General features: G+C 38.8%; 1 protein-coding gene across 6 annotated transcripts in view; it reads right to left on the reverse strand.

The window, feature by feature from the left end:
• Positions 1 to 24,062, reverse strand: part of LOC116261086 (probable protein S-acyltransferase 4) — a 36,622-nt gene extending 12,560 nt beyond the window's left edge. For all 6 annotated transcript variants that reach the window (XR_004174235.2, XR_004174236.2, XR_004174234.2 and 3 more), the window contains exons 1-4: positions 23,758 to 24,062; positions 15,385 to 15,564; positions 14,473 to 14,781; positions 23 to 250 (exon numbers count right to left, since the gene is read on the reverse strand). Coding sequence is in view for 2 of the 6 variants with exons in the window: in XM_031639694.2 (XP_031495554.1) it covers positions 23 to 250; positions 14,473 to 14,781; positions 15,385 to 15,564; positions 23,758 to 23,793 (753 nt within the window). In the remaining 4 variants the exon portion in view is untranslated. The remainder of the gene's footprint in view (positions 1 to 22; positions 251 to 14,472; positions 14,782 to 15,384; positions 15,565 to 23,757) is intronic.
• Positions 24,063 to 24,639: the final 577 nt, after the last annotated feature.

The raw sequence follows: 24,639 nt of genomic DNA on the forward strand, positions 1-24,639 counted from the left end.
AGGAGCAAAAAGAAAAGGTCACCTGATTTGTGCTGATTAAGTAGAGATGGAAAACAGTTAGGCCACCAACAAACCACACTGCTATGAAGCAGTACACTATGAGCACCACAGAAGGAACCTCTTGGGACATTGCCTTCCAGAGGCTGCCATTTGATTTTCGTATGAGAATGTTCACCCAAGAAAATGCAAAGACATATATGCACATAAAAGTTGATGATGATATAAACATGAAGAAGAACCGATAGTTACGCTGCACCAAAACCATGAAAGATACATACTTGGTTAAAAAAAAAAAAAGCAGAATCAAACTGCCACATATATAAATATCAGCAAATTCTAAAACTTATAAAATAAATTGAATGACAAATTACTAGGATTTCTGAGAAACACAAATTACTGCATGGAAAACAATGATCAAGAGAGTAAACATTCTAAGGGTTTGCGACTTCCTAGCAACTTCAGGAGATAGATTCAAATGAAAATAACAATGAAGATTGTTAAATATCTTTAACTGTCATTTAGAGTCTTTCTGCAATATTAGGAAGTTAGAGTGTGTGTTTCTAAAGTTTATCTTATTTTATTTGGACTGATATTGTATTTTGTTACCGCCAGCCCTAATCTCTTTTAGCTTTGAGAGTAGGGTAAATAAAGTTAATTAGAATATTGCACTCTCTCTCTTTGATCGTAACATGGTATCAGACTGGGGCTTTACCTAATGCCAGCAAGCCAAGTAAGTTTCCCAGTGACCCTCTTTTTTTTCTGGTGGCTCTCTACCGTACGCCTCTTCCTCATTTCCTTCTGCCACCTATTGGCCCAGCAGCAAGGAGGCAGTAAGGGAATAGGACCTGGTCGTGCTCTGTAGAGGAGGACCTAATCACGCCTATGTCGAAAGCGTGATCAGATCCTCAAGTGGATCGTGTGGAGCAAAGTCGATCTGCTGATCGTGGGTATGAAAGCTGTTCGTGGATGCTGTTTGGAGTAGTTTTCGTGGAGCAGACTATGTCGTGCGCTGTGGAGGAGTATAACATTTAACAATCATCAGGTGCTCAATTGGTAGCAGTATGTAGACCAGCTGTTTAAAAGGCTGATTCAGAATTGTGAAGGTGATGTGGCTTGTGTGCTCTTCTTTGTCGCCTAGCCTCTGATATTCTTGGGCAGTTGAGGTATTTACTCATGTGTTTGACTGTTGTGGCTGACTATTGTATCTCGTACACATACATTGTACGGTTGGATTGTGTTTTTTTTTTTGTTGGAAAATTTACCATGGCTGATGGTAGTAAATCCAAAGTTTCTAATGAATACAAGATGGCCGGAAACTTCTTCTCTTATAGAACCACGATCAAGCTGAACGGTTCAAATTATAAAATCTGGCCTAGGATGTTCATAATGCCTACAGCAGGTCATAGAAAGAAGTATGTTTTTGAAGAAAATGAACCTGTCGAGAAGAAAGGCAAAATGGTTGTGTGGAACACAATAACATTATGATGTCGTGGATTATGAACAGCGTGGAGTCTCATATAGCCCCACCAATTGCATACTATACCAAGGCCAAAGATATGTGGTCGTCCTTGAAGAAAACGTATTCTGATGCTACTACTGTTATTAAGATTTTACAGGTGGAAGAGGAATTGTACAAAATATAACAAAGTGATCAAGACTTGTTCCAATATTTTGCCACATTGATGCTGCTTATGAACGGTTAAAGCCACCTTGCCAGCACTGTTATCCATCACATTTTGAATCTGCAATGGTGGCAAAGTATCACAACATCAAGTACTCTATGGCGAAGGCACAAAATCTCACAAGCAGTGATCTTCTCGACTTAGCAGATACATATAATAGGTTGAGTCGCCTTGCAGTCACCCTCTCATAACCTACACATGACACACCAGTCTCTGCACTTGTGGTATCATGAGGACATGGCCATAGTTCTTAGGTTGGAGCTAGGGGACGTGGTACATGTCCTCGTGCAGTGATATTTGTTTCCCACACTTGGGCACCATTACACGTGTTATATTCTCCTCGTTTTACAATTAATCTGTTATCTATTAGGCAACTGACTAGTGATTAACTGGCTACTGATTTATAGTGTAGAGTCAATTTTTATCCTGGTTCATGTTCTTTCAGGACTTACAAACTGGGAAGGCGATTGGTGGCAGCCACGAACTTAAGGGACTCTATTTCCTTTCTATCCCAAACAAAGTTGCATCTTCCTTCACATCGAGGACCTCTCCTTTACGGCGGTGTCTCAGACTGGGTCATCCATCTGTGGCCAAACTTCGTCACGTGTTTCCAAATATTTCTGCATCAGAGTCTTTCTATGTGATGCATTCCAATTAGGCAAACATACACTGAGCAGTTTCCCTTCGATTCAGAGTCCATCTAGTCAGAGTCCTTTTGATCTTCTTCATATGGATGTATGGGGTCCTAGCAGGGTTGCTTTTCGTTCTCGTTTCTGGTATTATCTTGTTTTGGTTGATGATTTTACTAGAACCAGTTGGGTATTCTTATTACGCGAAAGATCTGAAATAATTTGTATTTTTTCATAAATTTGTCAATGAAATAAAAACTCCGTTTGGTTTTATTGTGAAAAATATTCACACTGATAACGCTTTTGAATTCAAATCTTCAGTCCTACTTCAATTTTATGCCAATCACGGAATTTGACCACAATATACTTGTCCACACACGTCTCAACAAAATGGTGTTGCCGAGAGCAACTTCTAGATGTCCCGCACTCTCATGTTGCATACTCATATGCCCGCCTATTTTTTGGGTGATGTCATTCTTACTGCATGTTACCTTATTAACTGGTTGCCCTCGTCCGCCATCCAAGAACGAATTCCCATTCAAATACTATATCCAAATCGACTGTTATTTCACATATCTGTCAAAATATTTTGATGCACCTGTTTTGCACACATCTTAGGCCTAAATAGAAACAAACTTGTTGTCCAAGCAATCAAATGCATATTCATTGGATATTCTGCCAATCAAAAAGGATATCAGTGCTTTGATCCCCAAACCAAGAAATAGCTTATGCGGATGTCACATTCTTTGAGTCTCGTCCTTACTTCTCCTCTCCAAGTCCCACTACGTCTGAGATGCCAATTTTGGTTCTTCTTCCTATTCCTCCAGTTTCACTTGACTCTACTCCCTCCTCTCCACCTGTGTCATGTGATCGTTTCTGTTAGGCGCAAGTATTTCAATTTATTTTAACTTTTGTCCGTGTGTTTTTGCTTTAGTAATTTCTTTTGTACGGGTCGGGTCTAGTTAGAGTGTGCAACCCAACCCAGCACGTCATGTACTTAAACCATCTTAAGGGTAATCAAACCCTAATGAAGATTATTGTTGACGTGAAGAGGAGCTGGGCTTCCTATAGCTGTGTGTGTGAGTACTGCAGCGAGCGGCTGTAGTGGTGGTTAGCTAAACCGAGGCTAACAAGGTATCATAGCTCCAGCGACCATGGCGGAGAGAATCACTGCGCGCGACGCCTTTGCAGCGGTGGAACAACACAAAAATCAAGTGGAAACGGTGATCGGCGGCCTGGAAGGGCGGATGCATGGGATGGATCAACGCCTGAACGTAGTGGACGCACTGTTGGAGGCCATGATGGTGGAGCAACAGGCGATGTCGGCGCTCTTGCGTGAAAGCCTACGACAAGGCTCTCAGCAACAGTCGCCTGATTCTGATTAGACCTGTTGAAACATGTAAAGATGGGTTTTGGGACCAGGACCAGGTCAGGGTCCAGACCCGATCCAGCTTGTAGCCCTTGTTGGGCCTTACTTAAAGACTTGTAACCCTAATTTCTGAAGTGAATAAAGTTTTAAGAGAGAGAGAGTCTGGCGGCTAGTGGGCACCAGACCTCCTCACCCGTGGTTTTTTCTACCTCTCGTTGAGGGTTTTCCACGTTACATCCGTGTTCTTCTCGCTTTTACTGTTTCTACATGGTATCAGAGCCGTGACTAGTTTGTGAAAATTTTTGCCGGTCGTGAAGTTTCGGCCCTGACCTTTCCATCGCTCGCGGCTCTTATTCTGCCGCCACCGCTTCCACCGCTGCTGCTGCCGCCGCCGCTTCCATTGTTGCTGCCGATTCCGGCTGCTCTTGCTACTGGTTTCTGGCTGCAGCCCAGCATCGTTGCCCAACTCACGCCCGTCGTGCTCCATCGCCAGTGCAGCCCAGCTCCGCCTTTTCTGCCGTCGCCCTAAGTCCCCGTCGCTCAGCATCTGTCAGCGCCTAGCATTGTCCATCGCTCAGCGCTCGCCGTCGCCCGCCATTTTGTGCTCTGTTGCTGTTGCCTGAGGCCTCCCTTGCTGTTTGTCATCGTCTGGTGTGTGCCGGTTGCCACTGTTCTTTTCCTGTGCGTGAAGCCCGTGGAGATCTGTCGCACTGATCTCTCAGCTCCCAATGTCACCACCCAGCATCATCCCATTTGCTGTTCCCGGTTGCCGTTTGATGTTCCTTCTTTGTGCCTGTTTCTTGGTTAGGCCTTTTTTGCTTTGGTGAACCCGACGTGGTGGCGGATTCTCATATGGGGGAAGTGGATTATTGACAGTGGTGCTACCCACCATATGGCTGGCGACCCTAAGGTCTTTCATGGGTATAAGTTTTCGTCAGGAAAGGAATGGGTGTCTCTTGCCGATGGTTCCTCTATTTCTATGGCTGGAAAAGGGAGTCTCTCACTTTTGAACAAGTTCTTAGTCCACAATGTTCTACATGTTCCTCACCTTCCCTTGAACCTCTTGTCGATTAGCAAGATTACAAAAGAGTTGAATTGTGAACTTATTTTTTCTGCTGATCGTTGTGTTCTGCAGGACTTGGTGACAGGAAAGAGGATTGTGATTGGTTTGTTTTCTGAAGGGCTATATCGTTTACCTATGAGTGCCGCTACTGCCCTCATGACAGCCGCCAGCAAAACAACGAAGAGTAGAGAGGACTCCCTTCAATCGATTCTGCATTGGCATGAGCGCCTTGGACACCTTCCTTTTGGAATTCTAAGACAGTTATTTCCTGATCTGTGTTCCAGGTTAGATATGACTATGGTGTCTTGTGATGTCTGTCACCTGGCCAAACATGTTAGGGCTTCATACCTGTGTCTACCCATCGTTCTAACGAGGTGTTTGCCATGATTCACTCTGATGTATGGGGGCCTTCGGGAATTCCTTCTTGTCATGGTTTTCAGTATTTTATCACCTTTATAGATGATTGTTCTCGTAACATCATTGTTTATTTGCTGAAAGACCATAGTGAAGTTCCTACTGTCATAGAGACTTTCATTGCTTATGTGGAAACTCAATATGGAGCATCTGTTAAGACCTTTCGTTCTGACAATGCTCGTGAGTATACATGCCAGTCTGTCGATAGCTTCTTTCGGAAAAAGGGAATTGTTCATGAAACTTCTTGTAGTTATACTCCTCCTCAAAATGGAGTTGCTGAACGAAAGAATCGCCAGTTACTGAATATGACTCGGGCACTTCTTTTTCAATGTCATGTTCCAAAAAAATATTGGGGGGATGCTGTGTTGACCAATGCGTATTTAATTAACCGTATGTCTCGTCGTGTGTTGAATGGACAGACGCCTCACTCTATGTTATCAGGGAGTCGTGAACCTTTCTCTCTTCCACCTAGAGTTTTTGGATGTGTTTGTTTTATTTACAATCACAGTCCTAATATTAAAAAGCTTGATCCTAGGTCGGTTAAGGGCATTTTTCTGTTTTTTTAGGTTATTCCCCCACTCAAAAATGATATAAGTGTCGAGACCCTTCCACAGGTCGTGCCTATGTTACCAAAGATGTCACCTTCCTGGAACATGCTTCATATTTTGGTGAGAATTCTCTTCAGGGGGAGAGGTCTACAATGAGAGAAGAGTATTCTCCCAATCAAGAGATTCAGTTTACAGATTTTTTGAAATACAAGAAGGAAGAGATTGAGGTTACTAACCCTCTAGAGCACAATGAGGATGATGGATGTTCAACTGTGGATAAGGAAGGACATGACCGTTTGTTTGGGCAGGTTTACTCTAGGCGAAAGTCGCCTACGGCAGGACCCACTGATGAAGCTGACAAAAATATGTTCTTGATCTTTTGCAGGAAACAAGTTTATTGGGGCCAAACCTACCACACTTCCTATGAATCCACGAGTTCATATTCATGACGATGAATCAGATGACTCAAGAACATATAGATCTCTGATAGGGAAACTTTTATATTTGACTGTCACTTGTCACTTGGCCTGACATTAGCTTTGTTGTAAATAAGCTAAGTCAATTCATGAAAAAACCCTCAAAGGTTCATTGGGAGGCTGCATTATGGTGGTAAGATACTCAAAATCAGCCCTTGGCAAGGGGTTATAGTTCAAAAAGGGAGAATGCATTAACATAAAAGCTTTTAATGATGCTGATTATACAAGATCTGTGGATGACAAGAAGTCTACTACAGGTTTTCGTGTCCTTGCTGAAGGTAATCTTATATCTTGAAAGAGAAAGAAGCAGAATGTGGTTGTCTAATCTAATGTTGAGTCTGAATATAGGACTATAGCCCAAACTGCAACTGAAATGTCATGAGTCAGATTAGTGATTTTAGATTTGGTTATATCAGTGAATCTCCCAATGAAGATGTATTGTGATAATACAATAGGGCAGCCACCTATATTGCCAACAAATATGTTTTCCACGAGAGGACGAAACACATTGAAGTGGATTGTCATTATGTTCGTGACTTAGTACAGGAGGGAGAAATTAGTACTATTTTGTCTCATCTGAAGATCAAGCGGTTGACATTTTTACCAAGGCTCTTCCCATGGGCGACTTCTTGAGAGGATGTAACAAGCTGAGCATAATCAATATCTATGCTCCAGCTTGAGGAAGAGTGTTAAATATCTTTAACTATCGTTTAGAGTCTTTCTGCAATGTTAAGAAGTTAGAGTGTTTGTTTTTAACGTTTATCTTATTTTATTTAGACTGATATTGTAATTTTTGTTACCGCCAGTCGTAATCTCTTTTAGCTTTGAGATTAGGGTAAAGTTAATTAGAACATTACACACACTCTCTCTGGTCGCAACAAAGATAAAAAAATCTTTGATCAATAAAAATAACTTGTGGACATATAGATGATCCTATTCATGGAAAGTTCATTATGTTTAGAGAAAAAAAAAAAAAAAAACTTTGCATGTTCTCTAAAAATATGCAAACCAAAAGACAATATAATTTAAGAAGGCTACATTATCATTCATGTTACAAGTATCACGCAACTTATATATGCTTTTATCTAAGACCTGGAATTTTGACATGGCTTATCTATATTTCCTTCTAGAATCATAGAAACGGACATGTTACACAGACATGACAGGGATGTTGTTTTGCATCCTTTAACACTATAGTATGCATTTTCTTTACTGATCATAGCTAAGATGCAATAAAAAATGTGTCTCATGGCTGAGCACATTGGAACGACTCTCTCTCTCTCCATTTTCTCTCTCTTCCTTGTAGAAATTTGGGGGGTTGAAATAGAGCTTTATCATGCTGCCCTCTTCTCCCTAATGTCACCCTGCCCACTCATATATGTAGGTGTGTCCATGTTGATGCACGTAAGCTTTTCAAAGTTTTCAATTTTGTAGCAGCAGCACATCTGACACAGTCTCTAAAGTTTAAAATTGATGGTGAAAACCCTCATTTTGCAAGATACATCCTTTTGTTTTATACTGACAATTGCCATCTAGTAAAACGATCGTAAAATTCATTTATAAAGATGAAAAATATTAATGAATAAATACCTTTAGTTTCTTACCTTGTGATAGAAATCTAGCACCAATATCTGTAACCAGAAAACAGTACTCAGGCAGGTAGATAGAGAGAGAGAGAGAGAGAGAGAGAGAGAATGAAAACAAGAAGAAGCTGAGGAGAAGAAGCCGTAGCCAAAATGGTTTGCATGGCCTCTATTTATAATCCCATTTCCAGAATTCTAAGAGTCTCCAATCGTAGAATCCTAGGAGATTTCACAAGCTCCAAGGACATTAATTACATCATAGAAACCTAAGAGACTTCACATATTACAAGGATATTAACTACAACATAGAATCCTAGGAGACTCTTCACATGTTACAAGGACATTAAATATCTTAACACATTCTACAAGGAGGTGGAATCCTAAGAGACTCCTCTTCAACGTGCTGGTGAAGGATTTATATTTTAACACCCTCCCTCAAGTTGTGCATGGTTTTGCACCATGTACAACTTGCCTTTTAGAAACCAGAATCGTTCCTTTGTTAATCCTTTTATAAATAAGTCTGCAACTTGTTCATCTGTACGAACATAAATAGGTTGAATCTCCTTGTCTTGCACCTTTTGTCTAACAAAGTGTTGATCAATCTCAATGTGCTTTGTTCGACCATGTTGTATGGGATTAGAGGCAATAGCGCTTTGATTATCGCACATTAACATTGATGCTTTAATCTTTTCTCCAATGTCTTCTAGCAAATGTCTAACCCATGTAACTTCAGCAGTACCTGCAGCCATGCATCTGTATTCAGCTTCAATGCTGGATCTTGCTACTGCCTTTTGCTTTCGACAACTCCAAGACACAAGATTACGTCCAATAAAAATACAAAAACCAGAAATGGACTTTCTTTGGTCGGGATCTCCAGCCCAATCTGCATCTGTGAATGTCATAAGTTGATGTCCAGTAGTTATATTTTCACTCTTACCATAAACTATGCCATTTCCTGTTGTCCCTTTAAGATAACTTAATATTCTTTTGACAGCATCCATGTGAGTATCTCTAGGTGCATGCATAAATTGAGATACTTGATTCACAGCATATATAATATCTGGTCTAGTAAATGTAAGATATTGAAGTGCCCCAACAATACTTCGATATTGCATAGGATCTTCATATAACTCCCCATCCTGAGCACTTAGTCTTTGATTTAGAACACTAAGAGTTCCAACAGGCTTACAATCAGACATACCTGACTTTTTCAGCAGATCCAACGTGTATTTCTGTTGTGTCAATGTGAGGAGATTATTGTGCCTATCAATCTCCACTCCAAGAAAGAATCGTAAATCACCAAGCTCTTTCATTTTGAAGTTTTGCATCATCAAAACTTTAGCTTCTTCTATGTGTTTTTCTGAATTGCCTGTGATAACAATATCATCAACATATATAAGAAGTAAAGTAAATATGTTTTCCTTTCGATAAATGAAAAGAGAGTGATCTAGAGGACATCTCCGAAAACCACATTCTTGAATCTTGCAGGAGAAACTGTCAAACCATGACCGTGAGGCCTATTTAAGTCCATAAATAGATTTTCTTAGTTTGCAAACCCATGCATGAGAGTCTCCTTTCGTGTATCCTGGAGGTTGTTCCATATATACTTCCTCCCTTAAATCACCATGAAGAAAAGCATTCTTCACGTCCATTTGATGTAGTCTCCATCCATATTCAACTGCCAATGATATAATCACGCGAATTGTTCCCATTTTGATCACAGGGCTAAATGTCTCATCATAATCTTCTCCATATTGTTGTGTAAACCCTTTTGCTACTAACCTTGCTTTGTGTCTTTCTATAATGTCTTCAGGTTTGTATTTAATTTTGTATACCCATTTGGAGCCCATTACGTTCTTTTCGTGTGGCCTCGGAACGATCTCCCATGTTCCACATTCATGCAAGGCATCCATTTTTTCTTTCATAGCCTTTCTCCAATGATGTGATTTTGATGCTTGATCAAATGAAGTAGGTTCTTCCTCCTTGCCAACTTTTGCCATGAATAACTGAAAATCAAGTATGGGATGACGACTGCGTTGGGATCTTCTAAGGTGGGGTATGTTGTCTTCTTCACTGTGAGCATCTCTGTCCCTTAGTCGTCGACTGTAGATAAGACCCGAATACCAATGTGCATTGTTGCTCTGTTCTTCATTATTGCTTTCGTGATGACTTGATGACTGTGTTGGATCTTCTTGATTTTCACTTTGAGCCATATCCAACGGTTGTATTGCTCTCTCTGGATCTTCATTTTGAGGCACATCATTTTCTATAACAGGATCTGCATTGAATAACTGTGTACTGGTCCAGGGATCATAAGATTCAATGGTCATAGGCATTTCATTTGTATCATCAAAACTATGTTCTTCACAAATGGCATTTCTTAAAGTTTTGACGTTTAGTTGTTGGATCATAGCATCGAAAACCTTTATATTCATCAGCATATCCAACGAATCTACAATGAATAGCTTTGTCTTGAAACTTGTTCCTCAAGGCAGCATCAACGTGAACATAGCATACACAACCAAAAATCTTCAAGTTCTTGTAATCAGGTTGTTTGCCTAAGAGTGTAAAATATGACGATTTAGACATCAAGAGTGTCATAGGCAAACAATTTATTGTATACAGCAGTATGGAAGGCTTCAGCCCACAAGGAAATGGGCACATTAGTATCATGCATCATGCTCATGGCGCTTTCAACTATATGTCGATGTTTTCGCTCAACTACACCATTTTTTTGTGGTGTGTAAGGGCAGGAGATTTGTCTAGTTATCCCTTTTTCACGTAGAAATTCAAAAAAATCAAGCGAGGAATATTCTCCCCCTCCATCACATTGAAAATGCACCACATTTGATGAAAATTTGGTTTGAATCATGGCATAGAAGTTTCGAAATATGTGGGGTACTTCTGATTTGTGTTTTATGAAGTAAATCCAGGTGAAACGTGATTAAGAATCAATGAATAAGACATAATATCTTGACCCAGACATGGAATCAATAGGGGTTGGCCCCCAGACATGGAATCAATAGGGGTTGGCCCCCATACATCAGAAAAAATAGTTTCAAAAGGTTTGGAAGCCCTTTGATTTATATTATGGAAAGGTAAAACATGACTCTTACAAAGTCCACAACTTGAACATTTTTTGACACTTGAAGTAAGAGGTAAGCTTGATGTTGGAATGAGACTATCTGTGACAAGTTTTTCAATGAAATGTCGACCACAGTGTCCTAGCCGACTATGCCACAGATCATACTCCAAAAATTGGTTAGGGCCCCTTACTTTTGATTGAAAATGGCAAGAAATTGGCACTGATGACGCATTATGGGAAAGAGAAAATGTCTTCAATCCTATATCAAAAGTGGATGAATCCTTGGGTAGACATTCCTTGAGGACGTACATATTCCCTTGACGCTCCCCTCTAGCGAACATTTTCTTCGTTTGGAGGTCCTTGGCATAGACAGAAGAAGGTGTGAATTCAACAGAAGAGCTTGTATCATCAATGAGTTTAGAAATGGATATGATGTTCTTTTTGATATTGGGAGCAAGAACAACATTAGACAGTGATAAAGACGAGGATGACAATAGAATATGTGCATTTCCAATATGTGTAATGGGAAGAGATTTTCCATCACCTGTTATAATGCAACTTCTACCGTAATGAGGGGATAAGTTAGTCAATTTATCTGCATTCCTGTCACATGGGTAGCTGCACCTGAATCCAAGAACCATTCTCCCTGCTCATTTTGCTTTGTAGTCATCTTTGAGAATGCGGTCATCAATAGCTGTTGCATATCTTCAGCGGTGCATTTAGAACTTTGTCCTCCTTGTTTATAATCATGTCTTACCCCTTTGTTTTTATTTTGAGGATTAAATCAGCACTGTGCCTTCATGTGCCCTTTCTTGTTGCACTGAAAACAAATTGGTATTTTTCTTGAAGTATCCAAAGGAGACATACCTTGGTTATGTGGTGTTGGTAGAATGTCACGACCACCACGGTTGGAGTTCCCATGGCTCTTACCAAACTTTACATTCATAGCCAACACATTTTGGGAGTTCCCTTGATCAGTCCTTTCAATGACTCTTTTCATATTCATTTCGTGTTGGAGAAGTTTACCTTGTAGTTCGTTGAAGGAAGACAGAACAGGAAGGACCTCAAGAGCTATAATGAAAGCATGATAATCATGTCCAAGTCCATTCAAGGTTTGCTGCACCTTTTCCTTATCAGAAATGTTATTCCCTGAGGCAGAAAGTTGGTCTGCGACGGCCTTAATACGCCCCAAATAATCCATGATAGACGTTGAACCTTTGCTCAAATTCTGAAATTCTTTCTTTAAGTACATAATTCGAGCTTCTGATATTTGGGAAAAGGTATCAGCAAGGGTTTCCCATAATTCTTCTGCAGTACAATCATCAGAAACTGAAAGTAACACTTGTTGAGATAAAGTGGACAAAATATACGCAACTAGACTTTGGTCACGTCTCATCCACAGAGCATGTTCAGGGTTGCTATCTTCATGAACAGCAATAACTTCTCCTGCCTCATTTTTTATTTCCTGCAAAACGGATATTGGTGGAGCCTTTGTTGAACCATCGAGATGTCCAAAGAGGCCTTGACCATGATAATTCTCATGGTTGAGTTTTTCGGTAATAAGGTGAGGAAGAAAACTTGAGGACATGCCAGAATGCGAAAGGTTTCCATGACAGCAAAAAGGAAGGGTATATAGGTAGAAGATGAGAGAGAAAGAAGACACGATATAACAAGATGTGTCATTAGGTAAGCAAGAAGAAATAGGAACAAGAATTACGCAAGAGAAACGTAAATTCAGGATACAGACAAGATGAGAAGAGAGTTCTGACCAGATCAGACCTGTTTAGGCATTTCGTTGGGTAGAGATAACGTAACCTGGCGCTCTGATACCCTGATAGAAATCTAGCACCAATATCTGTAACCAGAAAACAATACTCACGCAGGAAGATAGAGAGAGAGAGAGAGAATGAAAACAAGAAGAAGCTGAGGAGAAGAAGCCGTAGCCAAAATGGTTTGCACAGCCTCTATTTATAATCTCATTTCCAGAATTCTAAGAGTCTCCAATCGTAGAATCCTAGGAGATTTCACAAGCTCCAAGGACATTAATTACATCATAGAAACCTAAGAGACTTCACATATTACAAGGATATTAACTACAACATAGAATCCTAGGAGACTCTTCACATGTTACAAAGACATTAAATATCTTAACACATTCTACAAGGAGGTGGAATCTTAAGAGACTCCTCTTCAACGTGCTGGTGAAGGATTTATATTTTAACACCTTGGCTATGACAAACTGCACCTGGATGACCTAAATTTTGCTTTCCACTACCTACTGCACTTTTAAATAGAAATAATATTGGCTTTCTTCTATATTTCAAACTAAATAATGACTACTCAGAGACTCTTAAATATACTAACCTCTTCACACCTGTCACATGGGTGTGGAGTTCAGGTGCTGGTGTAGGTTCGGATGCAGCAATTTTTCAACAAAATTTAGGTGTGAGTGTGGTGAGGACATATATAAATAATATATATATATATATATATATATATATATATATGTGTGTGTGTGTGTGTGTGTGTGTATTTAACTGATTAGTTGCCTTATTTATCTATATTTACATATATACTTTTTGCATTAGAGATAGCTTCATTATATGCACACTATGTCACACTGACGCGGCTAAAGAGGCCGCGTACCCGTGTCGACTCGCCGACTCGCCGATTCCGACACAGGACTCGTCTACGACACGGCAAAAAATAAAAAATAAAAATTTAATGTTTTTTTCATTTCATCAATTTTTTGTGATGCATCCAATTATTTCCATGAACAATCCTTTCAAATATTCAGTACTTTTGTGATAAAACAGATTGTAAGAGTGAACTATTAATTTAATGTTTTTTTTAATCTTATCATTTTTTAGAATATTTAATGTAGCCGTGTCCGCGTATCCGAAAATTTTGAAAATTGCCGTATCTGCACCCGTATCCCCGTATCCGCACCCATATCGCATCCGCACCCGTGTGACATAGTATGCACATTTAAAATAGTCAGTTTTGGTTCGGCTGACTGAACTGGATGAGCTATGTATAAGCACCAGCACTAGCATTGACACATGTGCGGCAGCCATTTAGAAGCATCCTTGTGACATAGCTTACACAGCAACGGAACATATTGACTTTGTTCCTTTTTTTATTTCCTCAAAGACAATGATATAAATCCTTGTAACTTGCAACAACCTTTTGGAAGATGAGCATGTAAATTTTATAAGTATCACCTTTTAGGAACTCAGAGGCATGAGCAATATGACCATTTGTTGGCTTCAAGACATACCCTAAAGGAAATTTGGATGTCAAAGCACTCAAAATATTTTGTTCCTTCAAATCATATACTTCTCTTCTCCTCTAATATGACCATCTTCAAAATGATATTCATAGACGACCTCTTTCTTTATATAAGTGATAGCATACATTACATAGCACATATAGATAAAACTACATTATTGTAGATCTAAAAGCATTTACGTCATAGGTTCATGTGCATTCACAACTTCTGCCATTATTATGTTGTCAATGACAAAGCATCAGAAACCAGAAACTAACGAAAAGTTAAGTCATTCATGCAAGATGCTACCTGTTAAATTGTTAAAAGACTAGTTCGTGCATTGTTGACTTACTAATCCAATGCACTGACCAACCCATGGACAATGATGATCAAATCTTTGAACACAGTTGTTGCAGATGGAGCAATGTGAAGCACGAGGAGGCCGATAAAGCAAACATGTGTCGCAGAATTTGACCCTCACTGTAACACCATTTACAGTGACATCCTTAGTTCGTGGTAGCCTTAATTGTGGTACTCTATCATTCACCCATTCCATTGATGCAAGAGCATCATCAAAGCCTTCTTCCACCTCAGGGGGTCGTGTATTCCTGGGCACAATACCTGGATCTCTACCTGATGTCAAGATGAGAACCAGCAAATCCTGCACATTATTTAAGAAGTTTTCTCATCAGATGACGAATTTAGTAGCCTATAAACAAAGTAAATGTTGCTAAAGAGAACATCCGTAGCACTAATGCAAAGAAAAATTCTTCAGGATCAGAAATATATTGAACATATCTTTCCTGAAACATAATTAGCAAACTACAGAAGTGGCAATGGCAGAAGTGGTAAACAAAAGCTAAAGAAATCCAATTTCAACTTTAATAGTCCTACCAACTATTTTTGAGGCAATAAGTGGAGAAGAAAAGTACAATATGATGGTAATGGAAAATCAGTTTAAGCAACTTAAGAAAGGTTCAAGTGGATTTACACTTAAATAGAAAGGAAAAGGATCAGCAATGGATTCCTTAGCAGATCCCATTCAGCTCCTTAGCCTGTTATTTTTTTAACTTTTCCAAGACCAGCAGACAAGAAAACACCATTGGTCGAGGCAAGGCTTCATATATCCAATGAATAAGATTGCAATCTTGCATGAGTTGATGCTTATGTTGGTATCACATTCTTTTATTTTCTCAAAAAACTATCCAAACGATGTACAATTACAGAGATGAGAAACCAAGCATTAAATGCAAATGTCATTTACCCATATTGTGAGGAACACAGCCACAATCAATACAGCACTTCCAAGATTTGGTGAGTGTAGGGTAATTTTTGTAGCCACTTGAGAACAAAAAACTATTGAAGGAGTCAAGATCAAGAAGGTGGAGATAAAGAGTGATCCCACATCTGGACCAAATATAAGCCTTCCTCCACAGAAGAACTTCTGAAATAACAAAAAAATGCATTGTCATGCATACTAGAAATGAAATATAGAAGGTTTGTTCAACTATGTTGAAACTGAAACTTGCAATAGCATATCCACAACTTAATGAAATGACTGATAATAAAAGAGTCAAGAGCATTCTCAAATTTAGATACATTTGTAAAAGTAATCAAGCATAAAGCTGTACAACCTCTGAGATTTTTTTTGGGGCTGCCCCATGCATGTCAACCCTAGCGGGTGCTCCTGCACACACACACACACAGAGAGAGAGAGAGAGAGTAGTCGCTTCCACTCTCACTCTGCCCCTGTTGTATAGAGAGAGAAAAGGGAAATGGCACCATATTTCTTCGGGAGATGGGATGGAAATAGCGTTGGCAAGCGAATTCATTCTAACTTCTAAGTAGTTCGATTGGGCCCAAATTGTTTAACAATGAACATAACCTTTTTGGACTTGTCTCATGAACTTTCTTATTAATGTACCTAGCGCTGCTCAAACTCTGCCCAAGATTTTTCGAAGTTGGGAGTGCAATTGAAATATCACAATATATCATGTATGAACAATGTAATCTTAACTCTTGGCTAAGCTTTGCTCAACATAGATTTAGAAGAACATAAATTTAAAGTTTTAATCGAATAAGAAATAAATTGACTTAACAATTTGAACTACATATCAGTGGAGCATGTAGCATGAACATATAATCTCATGTGCCAATACAATTGTTCGTGTGCAATTATGCATAATAGCATAATGACAATAAGTTTGTCAACTATTGTTCCTTACTCTAAACATGGAAAGTTGATGAATAATAGCATGTTAAAAATGCTACCAACTTCAGAAATTATAGGAAACTTATTATGCTTAAGGGAAAAGCATTGTGACAGTTGAGAATGAAATCCTAAAAAATAATATTCCAAGATTTTTGGAATAGTTCAAATATCATAAAATCAGGTCGCATTGTCAAGAATTGTTCTTAAGTGCATATATTATTCAATTATCTTTTTGTGGATGTTATTTTGATGCAAACTATATATATATTCATTTGCAATCCCTAGAAAGGAGCCAATGGAGCAATTTGCACCATGGTTTTTGCCAGATGATAGTTACTTCTAGTGCAACTACGCAACCTATTATGTTTTTATTCTCTTATTCTTGGTGTTCTCCATTTCATGCTATTCCTTTGTGTTCAACTAATCACTTAATAGAGTTCTCCATTTCATGCTATTCACTTAAGTTCAACTAATCACTTAATTGATGCCTAAATTTTGAATAAAGTACAAATCATTATCATTTTATACTTTTGACTGAATCACTGTGATTTTTCATTTTTCCTACTCCAGCTAGAGATTATCGTTTCTCATAGGTTGGTTCACCAAATTCCCTAAAATATTAACCACATTTAGGTACTTATATTTGCATGTCTTGATAAAAATATTTATTTATAACATGAGATAACTGAGAATAAGCCAAAACTCTGCTTCACTAATAGGCTAATCATGAAAAAGTCACATTTTTACACATTTTATTAGAAGGTATTTGTTTAGTACAGAGGATAAGGCTACAGACTAATTGCAAATTTGTCTAGTTTTTTTTTTAGACCAACTTGCAATTTTTTTCATAACCATAGCTACTGGATTTGCTTTTTAAACAACATCCATTTTAATTTGTAATTTTTTTTTTTTTATGTACTGGTACCCCGTAGCCAACAATTATTGGCTCTGCCATGGAATATAGGGGGAGGGGCAAGAGGTTATGACATAGTTACCTTAACAAGTTAAGTTCTTAAGATTGTGAGTCATAAAAATCTAATTTTCATGTGTGTGTGTCTATATATATAGTTATATATGGTTTATGTCTAACAACTTAGGTTTAAATCACACTGTTAAATAAGTTTTTAGCTTAATTTTAAGATGTAAACATGTTCGTAACTACTATTTATTATAATACATTCTTTGGTTCATGTTGATTTGATAAAGAGTTTTTGTATGTTGCCATCAATTTTCTTTCTTGGTGTTATAGGAGAAATTGATTTTTCCTTTTTGTCATAAAACCTATGTCACATGGGTGCGGGTACGGTACGGGTTCGGGTACGGTGGTACGGGTTCGGACACGGCAATTTTGAAAATTGTGGGTATGCGGGTACGGAAAATTTTATATTCTCAAAAATAATAAAATGAAAAAAAAAACATTAATAGTTTACTCTTATAATCTCAAAATCCACCCCATTTTTAAATCAAAGGAATTAAAATGTCTTAATGCATTCATGTTTTGGATTCTTAATTATGACCCATTCAAACCTTTTTATCATGCATCACTGTGAACCTTGCTAATAACAAACTAGTACACTCATCCACGGTATAATTACGAAGGTCTTATGTCATTGAAAAATTAGAATAGAATGACTGCCGACCAATTTTGCTCCACCTCCAGTGCTGTAATTAGTTTGACTAGCAACAAAAGTGTCACAGCGGTTTTACACGTAAAATCAAACACAATATGAAACAAAAACATCCCCAAATCAAGAAAATGGAAAGATCGATGGTTTTACCATTCAATCTTCAAACAAAAACATCCCCAAATCAAACAAAAAAAAAAACAAATCAAGAAAATGAAACCCTAAGTTGAAATATCTAAAAGAAAAAAAAAACACTTACCTGGCTTCCACCGGACACCACTGGACATCGCCATGGGTCGCCGGATGTCGGCGTCGCCGCCAGTCATCACTGCGGTAGAGCTCTGCTGCAGAAAACGCAGGTGAGTCGAGCTTTGCTGCAGAGCTCGACTTCAGTTTGTGTATAAAGTCGAACAAACTTTTTGGTTTGGATCGGGTCTGACCATACCCGCGTACCGGAGCGGATACGTGAGGCAAATCCATGTACCCATGTCACGTAGCATAAAACACATCTAAACCTAAAAAATGGCTACTTGGTCATACTATAAGTCTATATCAAGCACCATAAAAGCTGGAATTACGTAAAAAAAAATCCACTAAATTGACACATTTAAACATGTTTTGACTTAATTTGAATATGCAAACTTTAACTAACCTAATTTATTACAAATTATGCTTCTATGTCATTCAATTTTATAAAAAGTCTTGACCTTTTGCCTCAAAATTTTGGTGTTATAAGAGTTATTGATTTTTTTTTTTTTGTTAATGAACACATGCAAACCTGAAAAATGGCTTACATTATATGTATTTCTTGGTCAGCTAATTGTAAAATCACATTTAAATACATGAAGACATATATTTATGTAGTTCAAGGTGTCCAATGTTGTTCTTGCTGTAAGTTCTTAGGCATATATACCAACTCCCCACATAGATAAATTAATGTGTGTAATTTCTTTACACCTCAATTTTCTTAAAAATGCCAAACCTATTATATGGTCTATGCTACCCATATGACAAAGTCAAAGTGCTTAGAATTTTTTTTTTTTTAATGGGCCAGTGCACAAAATTGGCGGAAAGGAAAAGGCTCAAGCAGTCAAGCCCATGTGAATATCATTAACTTGACTAATATATCAACATGCAATAGAACGTGGTAATACTAATCTACCTCTACTCAAACTAGTAGGAAAATCTAGATACAACCAGAACTATGTAAAGCACTCGATGAGTTGTGCTAAAAGAAACAAAAATTTTACGGTTAATGATTAATGTTCCAAAAAAGAGCTCACCTCTCACATGAATGACAAGCATCCACTAAAAAGCCTGTGCTCTTTCATTCTCTTGGATCCAATTTCTCATGAGTGCAAGATATTCCAATTTGAACGAATCAATTGATTTTTTTAATTATAATGAAATGATTGCTGGGAGTTAGCTCCCTTTCTTTATTACTAATAAAATCATATGTACAGCAAGGGATGCAACGCATCTAGCCGTAAAAAGGAACAGTAGAGCATGAACACAACCCTTACAAACTAGTTGTATTCACTCAGACAATGAGAAAACACTCTCCTTGGTCGAATCCCAATCCTGTTTCATACCTTCTGACAGATTGTACACAACTCTTAACCATCCTCCCAATCGTCCAGGGATCTCAACATTTTTGAGATGCTCTATGTGACCATTCCATTCCTCCAATGATTTCCATTTCATTTTCTCGTACCTTCTAAGTGGCGTATGTCTCATGACTGCCACCCTTTATTATTTCTCATGACATCACTAGAACATATGCATCTCTTATGTTATTCAAGTCCATTTTATAAGTTCAAATTCAACTACATCCATACCTTGCACGGCTTCTCTGGCATTCACACCTCTACCTGCGTCATTTCTAAGGATCGCACAGGGCTTTCAATCTATGACATGGAATGAAACGTTCCAGCACCTTATCATCCATTTATGACAGAACTGCACCTTTCTCTTAATTAATAAGCACTTCAACCTTTAACTTCTTGTCAAGGAACCCTTCTTCGGCCGAACCTCTTAAGCACTCAATCTCCCACACTCTAACAACTCCATTACATTTTATAACGTCCATTTATTTCCTTATATTCTCATAAAAACAACATCGAAACAAGTTCACTCCTCTTTGCAAATTATCAAAGGCAGGAAGTCTACCACAGTTTAGCTAGCCAAACTAGCATGCTTGAGGTGGAACACTACCATTCCCTATGCACAATTTCTAGTTCTCCTTTGAGAACTTCCTTCTTATTTCCTCATACATATCGATTGATCTATAAGCATTGAAGTTCCATCCCACTAATCACTCTTTATTGAATCTGAGATCATTACCACTCTCAAAATTTTTAAAGATCCTACCAAAAATTGGATGTATTTCGTATTCACATGAACTAAAATCAAACTCATACCTTTCAAACTTCTGCTATAATTCTTCCTTTCAATAGTTTTCACTGCACTTCCTCCTACGATTTACACAATCCAAAAGTTTATTCTTTTCCTATTTTCCACCTTCCGATTTAGTTTATTTTCTACCTTTGTCAATCCCAGCCTATGTTCTTCCATCCCTACTATCCTTTCTAATGTTTCTTTATGGCTAAACGCTATGATCGGGCCCTAAAGATGTTAGATCCAAACTTTATGATCCAAACTCAACTAAACTGAATGGATCCTTAACATATTCGAATATCGCTAAAAATGGTGGATAGGTGGATCAAAAACAAACATGGATCCACATATAAGAATCCATCATCCTTGATTTTTCACCAAATGAACCTTGATGCCAAGAACAAAAAACTGAATTCAGACCCAAATTCGATCCATTATCCCTTATTGGATTTAGATTGCTGAAAGGGTCTAGAAGAACCTTTATCCAGATCTGAATATGAGATGGGCCTTAAATGAATCCAGGGTAGGTTCAGATCGTACATGGCCCAACCATGATCCATTTTCTCTTATTGGATCAATTTAGTTCAAGCTCTAATCAAGACCTGAATATGGAACCCAGACTCAAACCATATTCAAATTTATTGCTTCATGTTGAATCTCAATAACAGATCTAAATCTAAGTTATGGATCAAGGATTCAACCTTTTAACTAAAGAGATCCTAATTGTAAAACAATGATCTGTATCCAAAAACACTTGAAGACTGATTCATATTGCCTTATTGGATCTGCTCACCACCATTTAGATCCTGATGTGGTATCGAAACTAACTTGATTTAAATCCTCTTCCAAAATCTTTATTCTAGACCCGTTTTAAAACAAATGGACTGAGTTGCAAGAGAAAGAGATTCTGTCATATTTGATCCTTAATTCTTTATTTGGATCTGAAAAATAAACTTGACTGGATCGTGAACTGAAATCCGGTTAAGATGGAGGAGGGTATGAGTCTAAACATTCTGGATATAGACCCCCATTTGATCCATAACACTTTGTTGCATCTAAGTTAGAGGCTCGGGTTAGGTTCTGGATCCAAACTGCAAACCAAAATTGAGTGGTTGCATTTCACTTTACTCCAAAATTCAAATTCTTGAATATAAAATCCAGATCGTAATGTCAACCAAAACGGATCTAGGTCAAAGGATATCTTAATTTTGACCCAAAATGATCTATAACTTCTTCAGATCTGGAAAAAATAACTTGAATTTGGACTAATTACTCATTTCCTAATCTAATACAATTTCCGAATGATCAGATCAGGTCTCAAACATAAAATCCAACATACAAGTAATCCATATCCGGTCTGGCTCAATTGCACACATTAGTAAACGATGTACAACTAAATGAAAGCAAAATATGGGTCTAAGGAAAAATTAAAATGAAAGCAATGGAGAGCATTTAAATGTATAAAAGAAAACAGGAAATGCATCTGGAATGTCCCAAAACCGGACCGTGCTCTTGATCGGATCAGTTCACCGTATCCACGCCTTTATTAAAAAAAAAAAAAAGTTAGGGCTCCAAAGGAAACCCTCATCGTCTTGGTGAGGGGAGAGAGTGCAGCAAGACACCCCTCACCGCCACACCCCGCTCACCGCCATCACTGCTGCCCTAGGTCGCCGGTAGAAAGAAAGAACCATCGCAGACCATGGATATGGCTGGTCATGGGACGCGTCTGCCGCCGGATCCCTGCTTGCCGGAGGTAAGTACAACCGAATGGGCGGCGTTGTGCTCTCCCAACCCCAGTGTGCATATGGTAGGACAGGGGAGGAGGAAGAATGAGAGAAGAATGGGCCGTCGTGCGGTGGCCCTTGCCTCTCTTACTCTCCCTTCCACTATTAATGGAAGGCCTTTACGGCCCTCCCTACAACCTCCCTTATCCTTATACGGCTGGTGTTGGCATCCATCAGTGCCAGCGTTGCCATCGGGAGGGGTTGAAATGGAGAGCCTTCCTCCTCCCTTTCTGTCGACAGCAATCGGAAGGGGTTCTGCGCTCCCTCTCGGCTTTTCACAGAATAGTATGGCCGCCTAGTACGCCACAGCGCCCTTCTTCTCTGTCGCCCTCCCTTTTTTTAAATTTTTTTTTTTGGAGAAAAAACCAACAAGTCACCGGCGAGCACCGGATGCCAGTGACCCAAGCCAGCGACCCTGGTCCCTGTTCTTCGGTCACTTTGCATCTGCAACAAAGGGGAAGGGCAGTGGGTGGGTTGCCGACGAGCACCCGATGCCGGCATCGCAAAATCGGCAGCAAAAAAAAAAAAAAAAGCGAGCTGAAACTGCCGACCAACAATAGCGAGGATTGGCAGTAACAAATAAAAAGTCTTACAAAGAGAGAAGTAACCTGCAACCACTGGTAGCGGTAGCATGCTCCATTCGGAGGAGCGTCTCAGCGCAGTGGCAAGGGAGCGTGGCCCATAGCCCATTGTTGGAGCTTCACCCGCAAGCCGATTTCTCCTCCGCCGTTACCGTCCGGTGATGAGCACAGGCAAGGGGAGCAGGACCCACTCACTCCGTGATCTCTCTGACTCACTTAAGCGATGTGTCGCTTCATACGTGTATAGAGAAAATGGATACGCATTTACATGAGAAGAAAAAGACCGTTGTGAGCCTGAATGCAAACATCATAATTGTAAAAGATAAATGGTCAACTCTTTTATGATATTATTAATTAAGGTTTATTAAACGGATAATTCCAACAGATGAAACATAGTCTATGAACTGCAATTGTAAGTGATGGCACATATACCTACATTACCTCTTTAAATTCCAATCTAATTTGCCTCTTAAATTGCCATTGTCCGATTTGTCGATAGAATTCGAACATAAAGGCACCATCGAATCCCCATTGAATGTTTTTCGATAATGATCATTTGGGTTTGTGCTACTCTAACGTTCCGAAAACATGATCGACTAAAAAAGATATTTAGTCCCGTCGCGTATAAAAGCAAAAAAAGAAAAAGAAAGAAAAGCAACAGAGACTCATTCGCAAATTAGTTTTCTGCCCATGATGAAAAACTGTTGCACGTAAATGCCAATTCCTGGAAAAGGTAATCTTCTTTACAATCTTGTTCATCTCTAAATTCCACCACCGGAAACCACAAATCAAATTACCACTATATAGGATGCGTCATATGACATGCGTTTATACCTTAGAATGCTATTGCACACTCAATATTGCAACCCTGATACGTAAATTGTCTGGGAACGTGAATTTTTGCTGAAGGCATACCTACCCATCTTTATTTTTTTTCCTCGACCGTCTGCCAGATAGTTCGATACGGAAAAATATTTCATGGCAAGCAAACATCAAAATAACAGATGAAATTCAGAAATTTGGTAGGAAAAAACTTACGTTGCTTCCCTTCCATACTTGGTAAAGCCTCGGCATTCCAACTAAGAAAGATTCAGGATTCCTGTTTCTTTCTGCAGTCAAAGACCATCAAGGGAAGGATGAACGACAATCAAATTAAGCACATCTTGATGGTGGTAGCAGTGGATCAATCTTGGCTTTTGCTATTTCCTTTTAGGTCCACCGGAAAGATTGAGCAGGAACAGGGGAATATTTTCCTTCCTCTCTCTCTGTCTCTCTCTCTTCCCCTGTTCCGGCTTAGCTGCGGATCCAACAATAGACGTCCTCAGCCAGACAACCCCCCACCTCCCCACCACCATCTCTCTCTCTCTCTCTCTCTCTTCCAACCCTTTATCTTCTTTCTCTCTCTAAAAACAAGGAATCGCTATCTCTGTCTACCTATTCTTCTCATTCTCTCTATAGCGGGAAGGCAGAATCATCCTCCACGACGTAAAAACTAACGAAGAACAGGGACACGTGGGGAAGCTGATGATCTGGCAATAGTAATTTTGTTAGACAGGAAAAGGCCAATTCTCTCTTGTCATAGAGCAATAAGTTAATCTCATTTTAATAGAAAATGACTTTTCCACTAGTAAATATATTAATGTTGTAGTCTAATACAACAATAATAACAATATTACTAATCTATATGCTGGCGCACCCATGCACGGAAGATGTAAAACTTTAAGCAGATCATAAGACCTGACAAATCACATTTTTTGACTGAAACACCTAATCTGCAGTCCTTTTCTCTGGTTTTTTAGTTTAAAACAACATTGTCCGATGAGAGTATTATCGACTCAGCGTATACCACATTTTGCAAATATTTTTCCACTTAAAATTAGAAGAACCTATTATATATTATTATTGAAGCAAATATGACGG

The sequence above is a fragment of the Nymphaea colorata genome, chromosome 9 (genome assembly GCF_008831285.2).
Source record: "Nymphaea colorata isolate Beijing-Zhang1983 chromosome 9, ASM883128v2, whole genome shotgun sequence".
In the NCBI taxonomy this organism is placed as follows: Eukaryota; Viridiplantae; Streptophyta; class Magnoliopsida; order Nymphaeales; family Nymphaeaceae; genus Nymphaea; species Nymphaea colorata.